This window comes from Atheta coriaria, unplaced genomic scaffold, assembly GCF_025399875.1.
Source record: "Atheta coriaria isolate IRGN ID8LTWV9N9 unplaced genomic scaffold, Caltech_Dcor_3.1 hic_scaffold_8_pilon, whole genome shotgun sequence".
NCBI classification, from domain to species: domain Eukaryota; kingdom Metazoa; phylum Arthropoda; class Insecta; order Coleoptera; family Staphylinidae; genus Dalotia; species Dalotia coriaria.
In genome coordinates this window covers 1788272-1808597 of record NW_027045450.1, presented here as the reverse complement: position 1 = coordinate 1808597, position 20326 = coordinate 1788272, and the positions used below count along the sequence as shown (strand labels likewise).

The 20326-nt window shown below is 34.3% G+C and overlaps 2 protein-coding genes and 2 long non-coding RNA genes across 8 annotated transcripts; 2 read left to right on the top strand and 2 right to left on the bottom strand.

Annotated features, from left to right (window-relative positions):
• The first annotated feature begins 87 nt into the window (after nt 1-87).
• On the top strand, nt 88-2022 carry LOC135797821 (serine/threonine-protein kinase ULK3-like). Its single transcript, XM_065310360.1, has 4 exons — nt 88-413; nt 482-840; nt 992-1214; nt 1271-2022. The coding sequence occupies exons 1-4, from the start codon at nt 360-362 to the stop codon at nt 1913-1915; spliced, it is 1281 nt and encodes a 426-aa protein (XP_065166432.1). The 5' UTR covers nt 88-359; the 3' UTR covers nt 1916-2022.
• Nucleotides 2023-2449: 427 nt separating this feature from the next.
• LOC135797056 (uncharacterized) lies at nt 2450-10348 on the top strand. The gene is made up of 5 exons (XR_010549441.1): nt 2450-2818; nt 2929-2972; nt 9658-9800; nt 9861-10011; nt 10080-10348. It is a non-coding gene; the product is annotated as an uncharacterized lncRNA (long non-coding RNA).
• A 1078-nt stretch (nt 10349-11426) lies between these two features.
• On the bottom strand, nt 11427-15659 carry LOC135796855 (uncharacterized). 5 transcript variants are annotated; one of them, XR_010549408.1, is made up of 22 exons: nt 15267-15659; nt 15037-15170; nt 14583-14634; nt 14419-14470; nt 14254-14305; nt 14090-14140; nt 13927-13978; nt 13763-13814; nt 13595-13650; nt 13435-13486; nt 13271-13321; nt 13107-13158; nt 12943-12993; nt 12779-12830; nt 12615-12666; nt 12447-12502; nt 12287-12338; nt 12123-12173; nt 11955-12010; nt 11796-11847; nt 11632-11683; nt 11427-11519 (listed from the first exon to the last, which is right to left on the bottom strand). It is a non-coding gene; the product is annotated as an uncharacterized lncRNA (long non-coding RNA). The 5 variants fall into 5 exon arrangements; XR_010549410.1 differs by having other exon boundaries at nt 15037-15072; nt 15503-15659; XR_010549411.1 differs by having other exon boundaries at nt 15037-15072; nt 15524-15640.
• A 482-nt stretch (nt 15660-16141) lies between these two features.
• On the bottom strand, nt 16142-20263 carry Gel (Gelsolin). The gene is given in 6 exon segments (XM_065309995.1): nt 16142-16510; nt 16513-18271; nt 18574-18639; nt 18702-18776; nt 19460-19731; nt 20085-20263. Coding segments are annotated over 5 exon segments (2316 nt in total). The 5' UTR covers nt 19706-19731; nt 20085-20263; the 3' UTR covers nt 16142-16340.
• Nucleotides 20264-20326: the final 63 nt, after the last annotated feature.

Sequence of the window (20326 nt, the reverse complement as noted above, 5' to 3'; positions counted from 1 at the left end):
CATGTATACGGACCTGAGTCTTTTACTTTTGATTTTACTAAGGTCGTAATTGTGTTATTACAAAAATATATATGTAATAATAATTAGTATGGATGACACAAATAGTAATTCCTTGCGAATTGCTTTGATTCATATATATTTATTAGTTTCTTCTTGAATAAAAATAATTGTTAGTCTGGCTCTGGTCAATTTCTGTCATGCAATGTCAGTTTGTATCGTCGAGCGCAACCTAGAACTTTTGTGAATTTCCAAACATCATTGTTAATCTAAAACTGATACAACAAATGATTTTTGCTTAACATGTTTAGAAAAATGTCCAATTCAATCGATAGAGAGTTACTTCTTAGTTACGACTACAAATGTCATTCGAAAATTGGCCAAGGGGATTTTCTTCTGTCTTCAAATTAACAAAGGTTATAACAACCACTTAAAATCAGCTAATTATGTTTTTTTTTAATGTATATATTTACTTTGTTTTTAGGATGTAAAAGGCAAACACTATGAGTATGCTGTTAAAGTCCTTAAATTTAAAGAACGTAGCCTGCAAGAAATCAAAGTTTTGAAGACATTGAAACATGAAAATATTGTCAAATATGTTGATCACTTTAATAATTTGCATCAAATTTATTTGGTGATGGAATATTGTGATGAAGGTGACTTGGAAGCATTCATTCTACAAAGGCACAAACTTGCTGAATCTCTAGTCAAAGTTATAATGCAGCAACTTGCCTTGGCCACTAATTATTTACATCTGCATGAGATCTGCCACATGGATATTAAACCAAAGAATATACTGGTAGCAAGCAAACCTAGATTGACCTTTAAGTTATCAGATTTTGGGTAAATTTGTAATTCTTTGTGAAATAATCAAATAACACTTTTTTTAAATTTAGTTCACAGCTGCTCTAGCAACTTAACTAATTGCTTTCTAATATTCATGCAATTATTTCATAGTGTTGTTAAAGTACCTTTAACCTTAAATATTTTTTAGTATTGCTGAAGTAATTACTCCGGAATACATGGAAAATTGCCGGGATAATGGAACAATTGCATATATGGCCCCAGAGAAACTAACAGGGAAAGCATATGACATTCGTTCAGATTTATGGTCTTTAGGAGTAGTGATGTATCAATGTTTATTTGGTCGACCGTCATATTTCAACTCTTCACCTTCAACTGTAAAGAATTTAATGGGTAAAGAAGTTCTTCTGAAGGTAGAATATAATATCATACATTTATTTTATAATTAAAAGTGGGTTATTTTTAACAGATACCCGTAAATTCACATATTTCCCCAGTATGTGAAGATCTCCTTACAAAACTTCTCACATACAACCCGAACGAGCGTATAAATTTTGTTGAATTCTACAATCACGCCTTCATTGATCTCAGCAACATGCCAACAAATGAAAACTACTTGTACATTATTAAGATAATCAACGATGCTGTACACCTCGACACTGATAAACGATATAAAAACGCTGTAAAGAAGTATGAGGAAGCCATCGCGTTGCTGCTGCCTTATTTGCAGACTGAGACGAATCAATATCAGAAGGAAAAGATGCATGCGAAATATTTACAGTACACAAAACGAGTACAAGAATTGCATAAATTGCTAAAAGATAATTCAGGATCACAGCCGAAATTACCAGATTTTTCTCGTGATGTATTGATGAAAATGGCTGCTTCAACGCCGAAAATGTTAACTGGTTTGGAAATTGGTGGTGTTGCTGAGCAATACTTGCAGGAGGGTAAGTATGCCTTGGCTTTTACTAAGATAAACGAAGCTTTGGATCTTTTGTTGGGCCTGTGTACGAATGAACCCGCTGGACACCGAAAGACTTTATTAATGGCACAGATTGATAAGTGGTTGAAACTGGGCGAGGAATTAAAGAAGTTTAATGGGGGAGTGTAAAAATTGTAACGACCAATTTGAAATGATCAAACTACTTATTTATTGTTAATTTGATGCTTTAAAAGTGATAATATGTTAAATATGACTTAAATATAAGCTGAAACTTGTTCATTCTTTTTGATAAACATTTTTCCTATTTTTTTCAAATTTTTTCATTAATTTTAATAATCTAAATTTCGTGACTCCTACTTGTATCATTCAGAGATGGCACTAGCATGAACTAAAAATCATAAAATAGAATTGTATTGTTTATTTTTATATATTTATTGGCAAACGTGAGCATTCGACACGAGAATTATGTTTGTTTTGAACACAATATACTTTCTTATCGCTTCCGCCGCGTGGAATGCAACGCAAGAGATTCGCGAGTGTCGTCATTGATATCCCCGCACACCGCATGCAGCATATTCTAGTTTAGTTTAGATGGTTTAAATCGCGAGCACGGATATCGTGTCAATTGCAGTTCGCGCACAAGGTCGCCTGCCATCGACGCGCCGGCTTTGCGCATCTTTTGCTTTCTTATCGTAAACTGTCGCGTCGTTACTTGCTCGGCTACGGCATGCGCTATCCATGTTTTGCAGCCAGTTTCGTGCCGGTCGCTGGTTGATCCACACATGTTTTGATGTTTTGTTATAACGTTTATTCGGACTTCAATATTCTAAATTTGTGTTATACTTGAAGATCAATCGACTATTTATTTGTACTTTGCGACTATAGTAAATCGTTTAATGTTCGGAAATGCCGGTTTTTGATCGCGTTGGTTATGTATATTACAAGTCACGTGATAATGGATTTGATAACATTCTTCACTCGGCGTTATGTTTGGTGTCGGTTACTAAATTAATCGGATATATTTCGCCCCCATGTTGATTCTCATCATTAAGAAAGATACATCAGGCTCGTGTAAGTATTTTTTACTAAACAGTACAGATTGTTTATTTTGTGTTCATTGTTAATTATAACATAATTCAATTGTATGAAATATTTTTGTTTTAATTTATGTTTTCGTTTAGTTACAGCACTCGTTGTGCCTGGCAGTCCGATAAGCTGCACACTGGTAAGTTCATAATTCAATTATATATTTCGGTTAAATTTACATTTGCTGTTTATAAACAAGTTTTCTATTTATCACGTACTACCTACCTGCAGTGCCGATGAGAGGGTGGGTCAACTGGGATAAATTCCCCGGGGCCCGGCTGATCGCTCTTAAATCGCAAACAAAAAAAAATTAGCAAAAAATTATCGATTGCTAAGGCCCGCGAATTTCCCCGGGGCTCGCGCTGGCTCTCGAAGGCCCTGTCTATATCTCCCTGTATTGAAATTTATTGCAAGAAAATTCCGTAATGCGAGTTATATTGACAATTGTGTGTGTATGCGCCGTAGTACTCGTTGCGCTAGGAATTGTAGTTTTTTCAGTATAACACGCGAACGCGGTGTCACAGTAACTTCGGAAATATTTTTCCAGATGCGGAATTTATATCTGTCTCTCCCTGTATCAAACTTCATTGCAAGAAAAGTCCGTAATGCGAGTTATATTGAAAGTTGTGTGTGTGTGTGCCGTAGTTCTCGTTGCGCTAGGAATTGTAGTTTTTTTAGTATAACACGAAAACGCTGAGTCACAGTAACAACGGAAAAAAATTTCCAGATGCGGAATTTAATTCGGTATTTCCAATCTTTCATAATCCGCAATTCGTTGGTTGCTATCTCTTTTAGTTTTGAGATATTAAATAACGAAAATCGAACAATTCAAAAATGTCACTTTTTAGTATTTTTAGTGGCGTTTTTTGCCCTTTTACTATTAGGAATTATATTTTTATCTGATTGAGAATTTTCCAATCTTTCATATTCAGCAATTCGTTGGTTGCTATCTCTTTTAGTTTAAGAGATATTAATTATCAAAAATCGTCGAAAAAAGTATCAAGCACCCCTTGGCAATCTTTTCTTAAGAATGAAAATTTCATTTCTCAGATTTTCGTTTTAACTATCCTATCTGATAAAGAATAGTCCGTAGATTAAGACGCTGCGATCAGATCCTATTTATCTCTTTTAGTTTACGAGATATTTGCGATTGAATAAAAAAGGCAAAAATTGATAAATGTCAGTTTTCAGCCCATTTAGTCGCGTTTTTCGACCTTTTACTGTAGGAAATATAATTATTTCATATTTTGAACTGATAGGGAATTTTCCAATCTTTCATAATCAGCGATTCGTTGGTTGCTATCGGTTTTAGTTTAAGAGATATTAATTATCAAAAGTCGTCGAAAAAAAGTATCAAGCACCCCCCCCTTGGCAATTTTTTCTTAAGAATTAAAATTTCATCTCTCAGATTTCCGTTTTAACTATCTTATATGATAGAAATTAGTCCGTAGATTAAGACGCTGCGATCAGATCTTATTTATCTCTTTTAGTTTACGAGATATTCGCGATTGAATAAAATGGGCAAAAATTGATAAATGTCACTTTTTGTTGTTACGGAGTGAACACGCGTTCGACATACAAACATGTCAGTAACTGAATATACAAATACATTCTACGTTCAATTGTTAATTCGTATATATCAGACGCACTCTTGATCGTGACTATCCTCGCACTCTTGATTGCGACTATCCCCGCACTCTTTTGTTTCTCTTGACGACAGCCGTCGGAACGGACGCTACGATCGCAGTCGGCGCGCTTCAACACTTTTTAGCACTTTTAGTCGCGTTTTTCGACCTTTTACTGTAGGAAATATAATCATTTTATATTTTTATCTGATAGACAATTTTCCAATCTTTCATAATCAACAATTCGTGGGTTGCTATCTCGTTTAGTTTAAGAGATATTAATTATCAAAAATCGTCGAAAAAAAGTATCAAGCACCACCCCCTTGGCAATTTTTTCTTAAGAATGAAAATTTCTTCTCTCAGATTTCCATTTTAATTATCCAATCTGATAGAGAATAGTCCGTAGATTAAGACGCTGTGATCAGATCTTATTTATCTCTTTTAGTTTACGAGATATTCGCGATTGAATAAAATTGGCAAAAATTGATAAATGTCACTTTTTAGCACTTTTAGTCGCGTTTTTCGACCTTTTGCTTTTGGAAATATAATCATTTTATATTTTTATCTGATTGACAATTTTCCAGTCTTTCATAATCAACAATTCGTGGGTTGCTATCTCTTTTAGTTTAAGAGATATTAATTATCAAAAATCGTCGAAAAAAAGTATCAAGCACCCCCTTGGCAATTTTTTTCTTAAGACTAAAAATTTTATCATTCATATTTCCCTTTTAACTATCCTATCTGATAGAAAATAGTCCGTAGATTAAGACGCTGCGATCAGATCTTATTTATCTCTTTTAGTTTACGAGATATTCGCGATTGAATAAAATGGGCAAAAATTGATAAATGTCACTTTTTGTTGTTACGGAGTGAACACGCGTTCGACATACAAGCATGTCAGTAACTGAATATACAAATACATTCTACGTTCAATTGTTAATTCGTATATATCAGACGCACTCTTGATCGTGACTATCCTCGCACTCTTGATTGCGACTATCCCCGCACTCTTTTGTTTCTCTTGACGACAGCCGTCGGAACGGACGCTACGATCGCAGTCGGCGCGCTTCAACACTTTTTAGCACTTTTAGTCGCGTTTTTCGACCTTTTACTGTAGGAAATATAATCATTTTATATTTTTATCTGATAGACAATTTTCCAATCTTTCATAATCAACAATTCGTGGGTTGCTATCTCGTTTAGTTTAAGAGATATTAATTATCAAAAATCGTCGAAAAAAAGTATCAAGCACCCCCCCCTTGGCAATTTTTTCTTAAGAATGAAAATTTCTTCTCTCAGATTTCCATTTTAATTATCCAATCTGATAGAGAATAGTCCGTAGATTAAGACGCTGTGATCAGATCTTATTTATCTCTTTTAGTTTACGAGATATTCGCGATTGAATAAAATGGGCAAAAATTGATAAATGTCACTTTTTAGCACTTTTAGTCGCGTTTTTCGACCTTTTACTGTAGGAAATATAATTATTTCATATTTTGAACTGATAGGGAATTTTCCAATCTTTCATAATCAGCGATTCGTTGGTTGCTATCGGTTTTAGTTTAAGAGATATTAATTATCAAAAGTCGTCGAAAAAAAGTATCAAGCACCCCCCCTTGGCAATTTTTTCTTAAGAATTAAAATTTCATCTCTCAGATTTCCGTTTTAACTATCTTATATGATAGAAATTAGTCCGTAGATTAAGACGCTGCGATCAGATCTTATTTATCTCTTTTAGTTTACGAGATATTAGCGATTGAATAAAATGGGTAAAAATTGTAAAATGTCACATTTTGGCACTTTTAGTCGCGTTTTTCGACCTTTTACTCTTGGAAATATAAGTATATTATATTTTTATCAGATAGAGAATTTTCCAATCTTTCATATGCTGCAATTCGTTGGTTGCTATCTCTTTTAGTTTAAGAGATATTAATTATCAAAAAACGTCGAAAAAAAGTATCAAGCACCCCCCCTTGGCAATTTTTTTCTTAAGACTAAAAATTTTGTCTCTCATATTTCCCTTTTAACTATCCTATCTGATAGAAATTAGTCCGTAGATTAAGACGATGCGATCAGATCTTAATTATCTCTTTTAGTTTACGAGATATTCGCGATTGAATAAAATGGGCAAAAATTGTAAAATGTCACATTTTCGCACTTTTAGTCGCGTTTTTCGACCTTTTACTCTTGGAAATATAATTATTTTATATTTTTATCTAAACGAGAATTTTCCAATCTTTCATATGTTGCAATCCGTTGGTTGCTATCGCTTTTAGTTTAAGAGATATTAATTATCAAAAAACGTCGAAAAAAAGTATCAAGCACCCCCCCTTGGCAATTTTTTCTTAAGAATTAAAATTTCATCTCTCAGATTTCCGTTTTAACTATCCTATCTGATAGAAAATAGTCCGTAGATTAAGACGCTGCGATCAGATCTTATTTATCTCTTTTAGTTTACGAGATATTCGCGATTGAATAAAATGGGCAAAAATTGATAAATGTCACTTTTTAGCACTTTTAGTCGCGTTTTTTGACCTTTTACTGCAGGAAATATAATTATTTTATATTTTGATCTGATAGGGAATTTTCCAATCTTTCATAATCAGCAATTTGTTAGTTGCTATCGCTTTTAGTTTAAGAGATATTAATTATCAAAAATCGTCGAAACAAAGTATCAAGCACCCCCCCTTGGCAATTTTTTTCTGAAGACTAAAAATTTTGTCTCTCATATTTCCCTTTTAACTATCCTATCTGATCGAAAATAGTCCGTAGATTAAGACGCTGCGATCAGATCTTATTTATCTCTTTTAGTTTACGAGATATTTGCGATTGAATAAAATGGGCAAAAATTGTAAAATGTCACATTTTCGCACTTTTAGTCGCGTTTTTCGACCTTTTACTCTTGGAAATATAATTATTTTATATTTTTATCTAAACGAGAATTTTCCAATCTTTCATATGTTGCAATCCGTTGGTTGCTATCGCTTTTAGTTTAAGAGATATTAATTATCAAAAAACGTCGAAAAAAAGTATCAAGCACCCCCCCTTGGCAATTTTTTTCTTAAGACTAAAAATTTTGTCTCTCATATTTCCCTTTTAACTATCCTATCTGATAGAAATTAGTCCGTAGATTAAGACCCTGCGATCAGATCTTAATTATCTCTTTTAGTTTACGAGATATTCGCGATTAAATAAAATGGGCAAAAATTGTAAAATGTCACTTTTTAGCACTTTTAGTCGCGTTTTTCGACCTTTTACTCTTGGAAATATAATTATTTTATATTTTTATCTAAACGAGAATTTTCCAATCTTTCATATGCTGCAATCCGTTGGTTGCTATCGCTTTTAGTTTAAGAGATATTGATTATCAAAAATCGTCGAAAAACAGTATCAAGCACCCCCCCCTTGGCAATTTTTTCTTAAGAATTAAAATTTCATCTCTCAGATTTCCGTTTTAACTATCCTATCTGATCGAAAATAGTCCGTAGATTAAGACGCTGCGATCAGATCTTATTTATTTCTTTTAGTTTACGAGATATTCGCGATTGAATAAAATGGGCAAAAATTGATAAATATCACTTTTTAGCACTTTTAGTCGCGTTTTTCGACCTTTTACTGTAGGAAATATAATTATTTTATGTTTTGATCTGATAGGGAATTTTCCAATCTTTCATAATCAGCGATTCGTTGGTTGCTATCGGTTTTAGTTTAAGAGATATTAATTATCAAAAGTCGTCGAAAAAAAGTATCAAGCACCCCCCCTTGGCAATTTTTTTCTTAAGACTAAAAATTTTGTCTTTCTTATTTCCCTTTTAACTATCCTATCTGATCGAAAATAGTCCGTAGATTAAGACGCTGCGATCAGATCTTATTTATCTCTTTTTGTTTACGAGATATTCGCGATTGACTAAAATGGGCAAAAATTGATAAATGTCACTTTTTAGCACTTTTAGTCGCGTTTTTCGACCTTTTACTGTAGGAAATATAATTATTTTATATTTTGAACTGATAGGGAATTTTCCAATCTTTCATAATCAACAATTCGTGGGTTGCTATCTCTTTTAGTTTAAGAGATATTAATTATCAAAAATCGTCGAAAAAAAGTATCAAGCACCCCCCCCTTGGCAATTTTTTCTTAAGAATGAAAATTTCTTCTCTCAGATTTCCATTTTAATTATCCAATCTGATAGAGAATAGTCCGTAGATTAAGACGCTGCGATCAGATCCTATTTATCTCTCTTAGTTTACGAGATATTCGCTGTTGAATAAAATAGGCAAAAATTAAAAAGTGTCACGTTTTAGCACTTTTTTTTAACACGGGAACGCGGTGCTGGAATAAGTTTGGAATAATTTTCCCACATGCGGAATTTAATTCTGAATCACACTGTATTGAAATTTATTGCGGGAAAATTCCGTATTGCGAGTTATATTGAAAGTTGTGTGTATACGCACTGGTACTCGTTGCGCTTGGAATTGCAGTTTTTTTGATATAACTCGCGATCGCGGTGTCACAATTAGTTTGGAATAATTTTCCTAGATGCAGAATTTAATTTTGTATCTGCTTGTGTAAAAATTTATTGCAAGAAAATTCCGTAACGAGAGTTATAATGAAAGTTGTGTGTATACGCACTTGTACTCGTTGCGCTTGGAATTGTAGTTTTTTTGATATAACTCGCGATCGCGGTGTCACAATTAGTTTGGAATAATTTTCCTAGATGCAGAATTTAATTTTGTATCTCCCTGTATTGAAATTTATTGCAGGAAAATCCCATAACGCGAGTTATAATGAAAGTTGTGTGTATACGCACTTGTACTCGTTGCGCTTGGAATTGTAGTTTTTTTTGATATAACACGCGGTCGCGGCTTCACAATAAGTTTGGAATAATTTCCCCAGATGCAGAATTTAATTTTGTATCTGCCTGTGTTGAAATTTATTGCAAGAAAATTCCGTAACGCGAGTTATAATGTAAGTTGTGTGTATACGCACTTGTACTCGTTGCGCTTGGAATTTTAGTTTTACTGATATAACTCGCGATCGCGGGGTCACAATAAGTTTGGAATAATTTTCCTAGATGAAAATTTAATTCTGTTTCTCTCAGTATTGAAATTTATTGCGAGATTTATATATACTAATATTTATATAACATATTATATTTATACATAATTATGCAAGTTGTTTTAACTTATGTTTTTTTACAGTATTCGCTGTACCATGGAGTCCGATGAGTTCTGGCTTAACATTTACATAAACGTTAACGCTACCCTTCTACGGTGCCTTGAATGGGAGTCACTTCTATCGCTATCTTTGTACGTTGCCCTAAATGGGAGTCTTTATGGATCCTGTAAGAATAATTAATTTAATTTATGTATATGTATATTTCTTTTACATAAATATTTTCCAGTTGTTGGATGAAGCATTGGCAATCCTGAGATGGCCTAGTTTATCAATAGGGACCAACTGGAGAGGTTCCTTGGTACAGGTAGAGTGCGTTTTGAGGATGAAGTTTTGATTACTGAAGATGGATGTGTCAACTAGATTAAAATACCCAGAACGTATGTTATATTTTTGCAATTTATAATATTTTCTATGTTACTATTTTGTTATTCATTCTGATTTATAGAGTCCGAGAAATTGAAGATTGGATTGCCGGTGTGGATGATGATTCCAAATACGATTGAATGTATTTACAACAATTCGAAGCTGTTATTGATTTCATTTTTGTTTATTTTGTTATTAGTTATAAAAAGAGCATTATATAATTGTATAATATTATTCTGTTTTTACGCTTGTATTTTTAAAAATGCTGTATATATTGAGAAATGGAGTTTGTGATGTATATATATTCTACATGTTCAAATAAAATTGTAGTTTTATATTTTTAACTATAAATTTTTATTGTTTTATTTGTCCCAAACCGAGAACATAGCTCGCAACATCGTTACTCCTTTAATTAATCCATAAATTCTTTAAACTTAAATGGTAATGCCACTGTTAGGTATGGGAAATAATTCAAAGTCAATTTGTATCAATATTAATTTAAAAACGGTATCACTAGTGTCATCTATCCGTCAGTAACTAAACTACGCCGCTATTAGAAACCTGCTACTCACCAATTTCAATGGATTTCTCGACAAATTTGCTGAAATGCTCATCAGTCTATAGTATTAGGAACGCAGAAAGTGGACATAGACAGTTGCCGCCAAATTATTGTATATATTATTTCAGTTTGTGTCGGTACATATTCAATTTTTTCTATAAAATTGTAAATAGGGCCTAAGCAGTTAGTGCTAGCAAAAAAATACCAAAATAATTGATGTAGAATTAAATTGTCTATCAGAATCCGAAAACAGAATTTAAAAATTCCAACTTTTAATTTCGACCATAAAAAAGAGAAATCTTTTGCCATTTTTTTAATAAAATCTTTTCTTTAAAAATTTTTTGTGCCATTTTGATGTTTTTCAATAATGATAACACCTTGTAGAGAATTTTTCAAGGATCAAGATTATGTAGTTCTTAATTTTCTAGCCCTCTTAGTTGTCGAGATCCTTCAGAATTCGAAAACCGAATTTGCTGAATAAAAATTTTTAAACATTAATTTTACCCGCCATTACTATTTACCGCCTCTTTTATTTACATACCTCCTCACCCTTTCTGCGATCCGAATACCAAAACCTGAGTTTCGACTGTTTCGAGTCCAAATTTTGTGTCATTTTGCCTCCCAGAGTCGACAAAATAAAGATTGAATATTAGGAACGCAGAAAGTTGAGGAGGCTGATAAAGTTTTGGCGGTAATTAGTAATGTGCTGCCTCTGGTGGCGACGGGCCGAAGCTCAAAACTTTCGGTTGTTGTAGTTTCTAATTGATAGATGGCAATAGCATGCACTTTTCAAAATAAATGGTTTATACGTTTATAGGATCTGTAAATATTTGATCAGGTAGAAATAACAAAAATAATTATAATTAGAAAAACTTAAAAATATTCTTTATTAAAGAAAACACACCAGCATACATTTTGAAGAAGAATGGTCCATCTACGATGTCAGACTCAGATGCAAAATCCCTAAAACCATCAAAAATTAGTCATTTGAACATAAAAATGCAATTTTGGAAGTCAATTTGTGACATAATCACAAAAGTTATTTAGGAATATGATAGAGAAATTAATTACATACAATCTGATGCAAGAATGGTCCTTCTACGATGTCAGACTCAGGTGCAAAATCCCTAAAACCATCAAAAATTAGTCATTTGAACATAAAAATGCAATTTTGGCGGTCAATTTGTGAGATAATCACAAAAGTTATTTAGGAATATGATAAAGGAACTAATTACTTACAATCTGATGCAAGAAGGGTCCTTCTACGATGTCAGACTCAGGTGCAAAATCCCTAAAACCATCAAAAATTAGTCACTTGAACATATAAATGCAATTTTGGGGTCAATTTGTAAGATAATCACAAAAGTTATTTAGGAATATGAGAAAGGAATTAATTACTTTCAATCTGATGCAAGAATGGTCCTTCTATGATGTCAGACTCAGGTGCAAAATCCCTAAAACCATCAAAAATTAGTCATTTGAACATAAAAATGCAATTTTGGAGGTCAATTTGTGAGATAATCACAAAAGTTATTTAGGAATATAATAAAGGAATTAATTACTTACAATCTGATGCAAGAATGGTCCTTCTACGATGTCAGACTCAGGTGCAAAATCCTTAAAACCATCAAAAATTAGTCATTTGAACATAAAAATGCAATTTTGGAAGTCAAATTGTGAAATAATCACAAAAGTTATTTAGGAATATGATAAAGGAATTAATTACTTACAATCTGATGCAAGAATGGTCCATCTACGATGTCAGACTCAGATGCAAAATCCCTAAAACCATCAAAAATTAGTCATTTGAACATAAATATGCAATTTTGGCGGTCAATTTGTGAGACAATCACAAAAGTTATTTAGGAATATGATAAAGGAATTAATTACCTACAATCTGATGCAAGAATGGTCCATCTACGATGTCAGACTCAGATGCAAAATCCCTAAAACCATCAAAAATTAGTCATTTGAACATAAAAATGCAATTTTGGAAGTCAATTTGTGACATAATCACAAAAGTTATTTAGGAATATGATAGAGAAATTAATTACATACAATCTGATGCAAGAATGGTCCTTCTACGATGTCAGACTCAGGTGCAAAATCCCTAAAACCATAAAAAATTAGTCATTTGAACATAAAAATGCAATTTTGGCGGTCAATTTGTGAGATAATCACAAAAGTTATTTAGGAATATGATAAAGGAACTAATTACTTACAATCTGATGCAAGAAGGGTCCTTCTACGATGTCAGACTCAGGTGCAAAATCCCTAAAACCATCAAAAATTAGTCACTTGAACATATAAATGCAATTTTGGGGGTCAATTTGTAAGATAATCACAAAAGTTATTTAGGAATATGAGAAAGGAATTAATTACTTACAATCTGATGTAAGAATGGTCCTTCTACGATGTCAGACTCAGGTGCAAAATCCTTAAAACCATCAAAAATTAGTCATTTGAACATAAAAATGCAATTTTGGGGGTCAATTTGTGAGATAATCACAAAAGTTATTTAGGAATATGATAAAGGAATTAATTACTTACAATCTGATGTAAGAATGGTCCTTCTACGATGTCAGACTCAGGTGCAAAATCCCTAAAACCATCAAAAATTAGTCATTTGAACATAAAAATGCAATTTTGGAGGTCAATTTGTGAGATAATCACAAAAGTTATTTAGGAATATAATAAAGGAATTAATTACTTACAATCTGATGCAAGAATGGTCCTTCTACGATGTCAGACTCAGGTGCAAAATCCTTAAAACCATCAAAAATTAGTCATTTGAACATAAAAATGCAATTTTGGAAGTCAAATTGTGAAATAATCACAAAAGTTATTTAGGAATATGATAAAGGAATTAATTACTTACAATCTGATGCAAGAATGGTCCATCTACGATGTCAGACTCAGATGCAAAATCCCTAAAACCATCAAAAATTAGTCATTTGAACATAAATATGCAATTTTGGCGGTCAATTTGTGAGACAATCACAAAAGTTATTTAGGAATATGATAAAGGAATTAATTACCTACAATCTGATGCAAGAATGGTCCATCTACGATGTCAGACTCAGATGCAAAATCCCTAAAACCATCAAAAATTAGTCATTTGAACATAAAAATGCAATTTTGGAAGTCAATTTGTGACATAATCACAAAAGTTATTTAGGAATATGATAGAGAAATTAATTACATACAATCTGATGCAAGAATGGTCCTTCTACGATGTCAGACTCAGGTGCAAAATCCCTAAAACCATAAAAAATTAGTCATTTGAACATAAAAATGCAATTTTGGCGGTCAATTTGTGAGATAATCACAAAAGTTATTTAGGAATATGATAAAGGAACTAATTACTTACAATCTGATGCAAGAAGGGTCCTTCTACGATGTCAGACTCAGGTGCAAAATCCCTAAAACCATCAAAAATTAGTCACTTGAACATATAAATGCAATTTTGGGGTCAATTTGTAAGATAATCACAAAAGTTATTTAGGAATATGAGAAAGGAATTAATTACTTACAATCTGAGGCAAGAATGGTCCTTCTACGATGTCAGACTCAGGTGCAAAATCCTTAAAACCATCAAAAATTAGTCATTTGAACATAAAAATGCAATTTTGGGGGTCAATTTGTGAGATAATCACAAAAGTTATTTAGGAATATGATAAAGGAATTAATTACTTACAATCTGATGTAAGAATGGTCCTTCTACGATGTCAGACTCAGGTGCAAAATCCCTAAAACCATAAAAAAATTAGTCACTTGAACATAAAAATGCAATTTTGGGGGTCAATTTGAAAGATAATCACCAAAGTTATTTAGGAGTTTGAGAAAGGAATTAATTACTTACAATATGATGCAAGAATGGTCCTTCTATGATGTCAGACTCAGGTGCAAAATCTCTAAAACCATCAAAAATTAGTCATTTGAACATAAAAATGCAATTTTGGCGGTCCATTTGTGAGATAATCACAAAAGTTATTTAGGAATATGAGAAAGGAATTAATTACGTACAATCTGATGCAAGAATGGTCCTTCTACGATGTCAGACTCAGGTGCAAAATCCCTAAAACAATCAAAAATTAGTCAAAATGTATACAAAAAAATTCGACAGAAAAAATGTTTACAAAAAAATTCGACCGAAAACATGTTCCCAAAAAAATTCGACCCAAAAAATGTTTACAAAAAAATTCGACAGAAAAAATTTTAACAAAAAAAATCGACCAAAAAATTTTAAGTAAAGAAGTTCGACCCTATTTTTTGACCGAAAAAATTTTAACAAAAAAAAAATAAACCAAAAAAAAAATTTAAGTAAAAAAGTTCGACCCTGTTCTTCGACCAAAAACGAAATTTATTGGACAAAATTAGCGACACAGAAAATTAAATTCCGCATCTTTTAACGCCACGCTGAAGTTACAGAATCGCGTATATCGCGAGCAAAGCCGAAAAAACCCGTAAAAAATAACACTTTTATGTAAATTTTCGCGGGTTTCCGGGCGAATTCCTGCAACAAGTAAATACAACCAAACGGAGAACTAAATTCCGCATACCTTGTGCCAATTTTGTTAGCATAAGAGTCGTTCTGCAAGATGCAATATATACCTATATGGAATAAATGATTGACGCGTAATTTAATTGTAAATTTACGAATTGTAAATTCATAAGCTTTAATAATATTTTACATTAAAACTTACTTACACAAGGTAATGATGAATAAATCTACATGGGGACCATGCTATATCCATTTATTGACACCGAATCTTGTAACTTGCAGAAGTATGCACACGAAACGCGATCAAATATCTATCACTTTTGTACAATAATGTAATTAAACACGCAAATAATAAATAACATTACTATAGTAGTTACAATAAAATAGTCTATTGATGATCGAATACAATGCAACGAGGAAGAAAGCAAAAGTCCGAACAAACAATACGAGTCGCGATAAATACGTCTGTATCAACCAGAGGCCGGCACGTAACTGGCCGCATACTGCACAAGTTACAACGCGACAGTTTATGATAAGAAAGCAAGAGATGCGCAAAGCCGGCGCGTCGATGGCAGGCGACCTTGTGCGCGAATTGCAATAGACACAATATCCGTGTTCACGATTTAAAGCATCTAAACTAAACTAGAATATGCTGCATGCGGTGTGCGGAGATATCAACGACGCCACTCGCGAATCTCTTGCCTTGCATTCCACGCGGCGGAAGCGATAAGAAAGTAAATTGTGTTCAAGCAAACACAAATCACGTGCCGAATGCACACGTTTGCCGATAAATATAGAAATAAAGATTACAATTCTATTTTACGATTTTTAGTTCATGCTAGTGCCATCTCTGAATGATACAAGCAGGAGTCCCGAAATTTAGATTATTAAAATTATTGAAAGATTGCGCAATTTTACATTAACAAAGTGGTGTTGTGCATTTGGTATTAATTGCAAAATGTGTGTTGTTACGTTGTATAGATATTCGATGTAGAATTAAATTATTTCTTGGAATCCGAAAAAAATTAAAAATAATGCATGAACTGTACTTTTACTATCATCCGTCGTTAACAATATGCAATTTAGAATAAATTCATTTATTATCAAAGAACATCTTCAAATGCGTATAAACAGCTAAAATACACTCATTTCAGTATAAAACATTTAATTTTGATAAAACAAAACAGGCTGCCTTTTAAAATGAGCAACCAATAGAATAAAAACTGTCTTTCACCACACACCAAAGAACAACATCAATAAAATTTGATAAATTCAACAATCTATTTCTGCTTCTTCCATAAATCTGCGTCCCAACTGGGGAACAGCTTCTTCAAAGAATCTGATTCCTCTCCCTGTTTCTGCACGACAATCACGCTCTCCTCCCGGTCATACTTCAACAAATACTTATTCGCCATTGTCATGGCATATTTCCTCTCATGTGCATCGGCTCCTTGCCAATCCACACATATACAATGTACCCATCGTCAATCAGCATCACGTCGTCCTCCACAAGATCATCCTGCTCGTAATTTTCGATTACTTCTAAACGTAGTTTGTCCCTCTTGTCAATGATGGCATGTACCATTTGGGGCTCTTGAGGTGGTCGCAGCGAATTAGCAAAGTTCTCGTTATAATCATCGCGACCACCCAACGCATTCCAGAAATCGATATGTTCTGCGCCTTCGGGAACTTCCTCAGCGTTGGTCACACCAGCAATAATTCGTGCAAAATCAGCAGCCAGTTTTCGCTCAATGGCGTCGCTCTTGCTGCCTTGCCAGATCCAGGACTTTTTGTCGGTCTCCACAAAGAAGACATCATCGGATGCAAGGTATTTGGCTTCGGGAATTTGCTGTGTGGCGCGAACATTCGTCTCATCTGTGCCACGAATTCTGTACATGCGTGTCTCTCCTTGCAAATAAGTGTCATGATCGTGCAAGTTTTTGAAACCGCTAGCTTTGCCACCCAGGAAAGTTACAAGTTTTCCCTTAAAGATGTGCATGAAGTGTTTGGGTTCGTTATCTTGCGTTACGCGGATCTGAATAGCATGGCCTCCAACCTCATCGTCCAATTTGACTGCCTGGAAAGCAGACGCTGATTTTTCATCTTTACTGCTCTGTTTTCCTTGCCAGATATACAGGACATACTTGCCCTTGGTAGTCTTGTACCTCACAACATAAGAATCGCCTCCGAAGAACATTCCGTAGTTTTCTTTCGGAATAGGAGCCAGCTCCATATTCTCAATGCGGAAGACTTCAACCTCTCCGTTACCAGTATCCGGCATAAATTCTTGGGCAGTACCAGAGCTCTTCACATCAAGTTTCTTTTGACTTGTGTCGACGGATCTGATCAAACGCGTGTGCGTCTCCGCCGGTGCCTTCCAGGTCTTGAAATACTGTTGGAAGGAAGTAGGTTCTCCAAACTCAACCACACGCTGAATCTGTGTCCACGCAGGGTACTTCTTCTGTTTAAGGAAATCATTGGCTTTGACCATTGCCTGTGACTTTTCATTGGCAGTGCATTTCTTTCCAACCCAAACGTACAGATTAGAATCGGAAGTATCCAAGATGAAACAGTCGTTGGTATCCAAGTAGCTTTGCAACAATGGTTTCTGCCCAACTTGTTCCACCTTCAGTTTACCACTTGCATCAGAAATGCGATAGAGTGTAACCGCTTTCTCTTGACCGTTTTCGAAGGCTTCATCATCACCTCCGGCGTTTTCATCCGGAATATCAATCATGGATCCTTCACCAAGGGCTTTGAAGAACTTGTCAATCTCAGCGGGCGGACTGTACTCATCAATGATGTGCACCTTCGCGCGGCCACCATGATCCTGATCTCTAATTTGGTTGCTGGCGCTGATTGCCTTCAACCTTTCAGCGCGCTTGGCTTTTGGTCCAATAAAAGCATACACATCGGTACCGATATCCAGGATGAAACAATCACCTTTGTTCATGGACGCAATGCTGACATCAACCTGCTTGACACGAATGTTGCGCTTTCCTTTGACTTGATAGAGGACCTTGTCGTGCTTGTTGCGATCAACGTGCTGGAAACCTGAAGCAACGCCTCCTGGCATGTAACGTACGCCTGATTTGAAGTGTGAGAGGAAGAGTTGCGATTCATGTTCTTGTACTTCACGGTATTGAATTGGTGTGCCTCCCAGTTGGTCGTCCAATTGGACACTAAGGATTGCAGCTGCACCAGACTCATCCTATGGAATATATTAAAGTATATTAGAAGGTGTTGTTTGAGAAATAACTATAATTATAATTTAAACTCTATAAAAAGTATCATTTCCCCATTTAACTCCTTAAAGTGATTTTTTTTTTGGCTACAAAAAGTATCTACCAGAATTAATCGAAGTTGGAAGCAGACAACTTTTATATTAATAATATTAATATAGATGTCTGTATATGTGAATCTGATAAGCGTTTTTGATAAGATATGACCAAATATTTCATAGCAGCAAATATGAATACAAATTGAAATGTATAAAAAAACGTTTTCAATTACCTGCGATGTTTCCAAACCAAGCCAAAAATGAATGTCCCAGCTCTTCACGCCATTCTTTTCCTTGGTCTATGACAATACAAATTAATGTAATTAAATTAATTACATACCCAAATTAAATATATACTTACAAATAGGACGATGTACGAATCCCCAGTGTAAAACTTGCCGTAATCGCCTTTTTTGTACGCAACAGGTTTGAAGTTCTGAAACAAAACAAGTGCTCGTGCAATAAATAAATTTGATAAACGATTGCACAATGATTGATAACAACTTGCGATAATAAATTGCGTAACATTTGCAAGCTCATTAGACCCCGTGTCCCAGAAATTACCTGAATAAAAACCGATTTGCGCCCAATTTTGAAACAATGACGGTGTTAAGTGAATAAAACTATCTAATAGTAGTAAAACAACACCGGTAGGTGCGTACGATTGTTCTATGTTGATGAACGAAATATACGAAAACCTTGTCGCTACTTTTCTGCTCGAGTGGGCACGGCATATGAAATTACCGCAATTATATCCGCCACTATGTTGACTTCGAAATAACACGACCTTAAATTTTTATACAATTATGACACATAACAAAGCCGCCGATTACATTAAAACTAAAACAGCGCAAAACACACAGAAAGTGAGTCATTAGAGACCAATAAATACAAAACAAAAGAAAACTTGTGCAAGAAAAATCGATAATTAATTGTATAAGCGCGAAAAGCGTAAAAAACGAGTAAAACTAAAGTTAAAGGGCAAGATTATCTTGAAATAAAATTTAAAAGTATGAAAATGTCAGAAGATTCAAGAAATACAAGAAAAATTAAACTTAAAACTTGACAGAGTTAATATTTATATTGTTTTGTTATTGTTTGTATTGCTTTGTTACTCACTTCAATGCGCCAAATCTCCAATCCGGGCTTCTGGCCAGCCTTAGCGAATGCGGGGTCCATCACTCTGCGCGAACTGTCTTTCGGCTTCTGATCGTCGGTGGGCAGGATCGGCTGCGTCGGCTTCCTACCTGTCGTGGCCGCGTCGAAACCTGGTGCGAAGCAACTGAGCGCCGCAATCAGCAATGCGAGCGTATAAATGCCGCATCGCTGGCGCGGCACCGCGTTAGATAGCAAGGATACCATCATGCGGCTGCGCTTCTGATATCACAAAACTGAAATTTAAATAAACCTAGAGTAACGTGGCGCTCATTCGCACGCACCTTTCAATTAGGCCGATTAGCGCATTTTTGTGCGGCATTAATTTTGTTACGGCTATAAAATATAAACGTAAAAGGCGCGGTCCTATTCATAATATCATTTAATCATATGATTTTAATTTTAGAATTTCGTAAAAGTGAAAACTTCTATTTCAAACATCATACACTCCTCGAAGATAACACGTAGCACTTATCAGTCGCGCATTTTAAGTATTGTTAATTCAATACATTTTTTTATAATATACCAATTGAGGCGCTATTATACTTATCGCCCTTCTTATCGGAGATTGATTATTTATTGTACTCACAAATTGGTTTCTCTGCCACCTCACAATATCCCACTAAAACTTGTTAATGACCACTCCAATGGTCAATCGTAAACTGATCGAGAGCCGAAAAGAAACTGCTTTTAGTATGTTATAACTTGCTACCACTGTCAGCGTCAACGTCTTGCCCGATTTCTGATCTGTGCACGAGTGGTCTAGTACCGTTCGAGCGTGTTTAAATAAGATATATTTACATTCGCAATGACCCATCACATCACAAGGTT

Bases quoted from the DNA above. Each gene is read 5' to 3' on its own strand.
- LOC135797821 (XM_065310360.1), top strand. From the start codon at position 360: ATGTCATTCGAAAATTGGCCAAGGGGATTTTCTTCTGTCTTCAAATTA. The intron at 841-991 runs GTAAATTTGTAA...AATATTTTTTAG, and splicing joins TTTAAGTTATCAGATTTTGG to TATTGCTGAAGTAATTACTC. The intron at 1,215-1,270 runs GTAGAATATAAT...TATTTTTAACAG, and splicing joins GTAAAGAAGTTCTTCTGAAG to ATACCCGTAAATTCACATAT.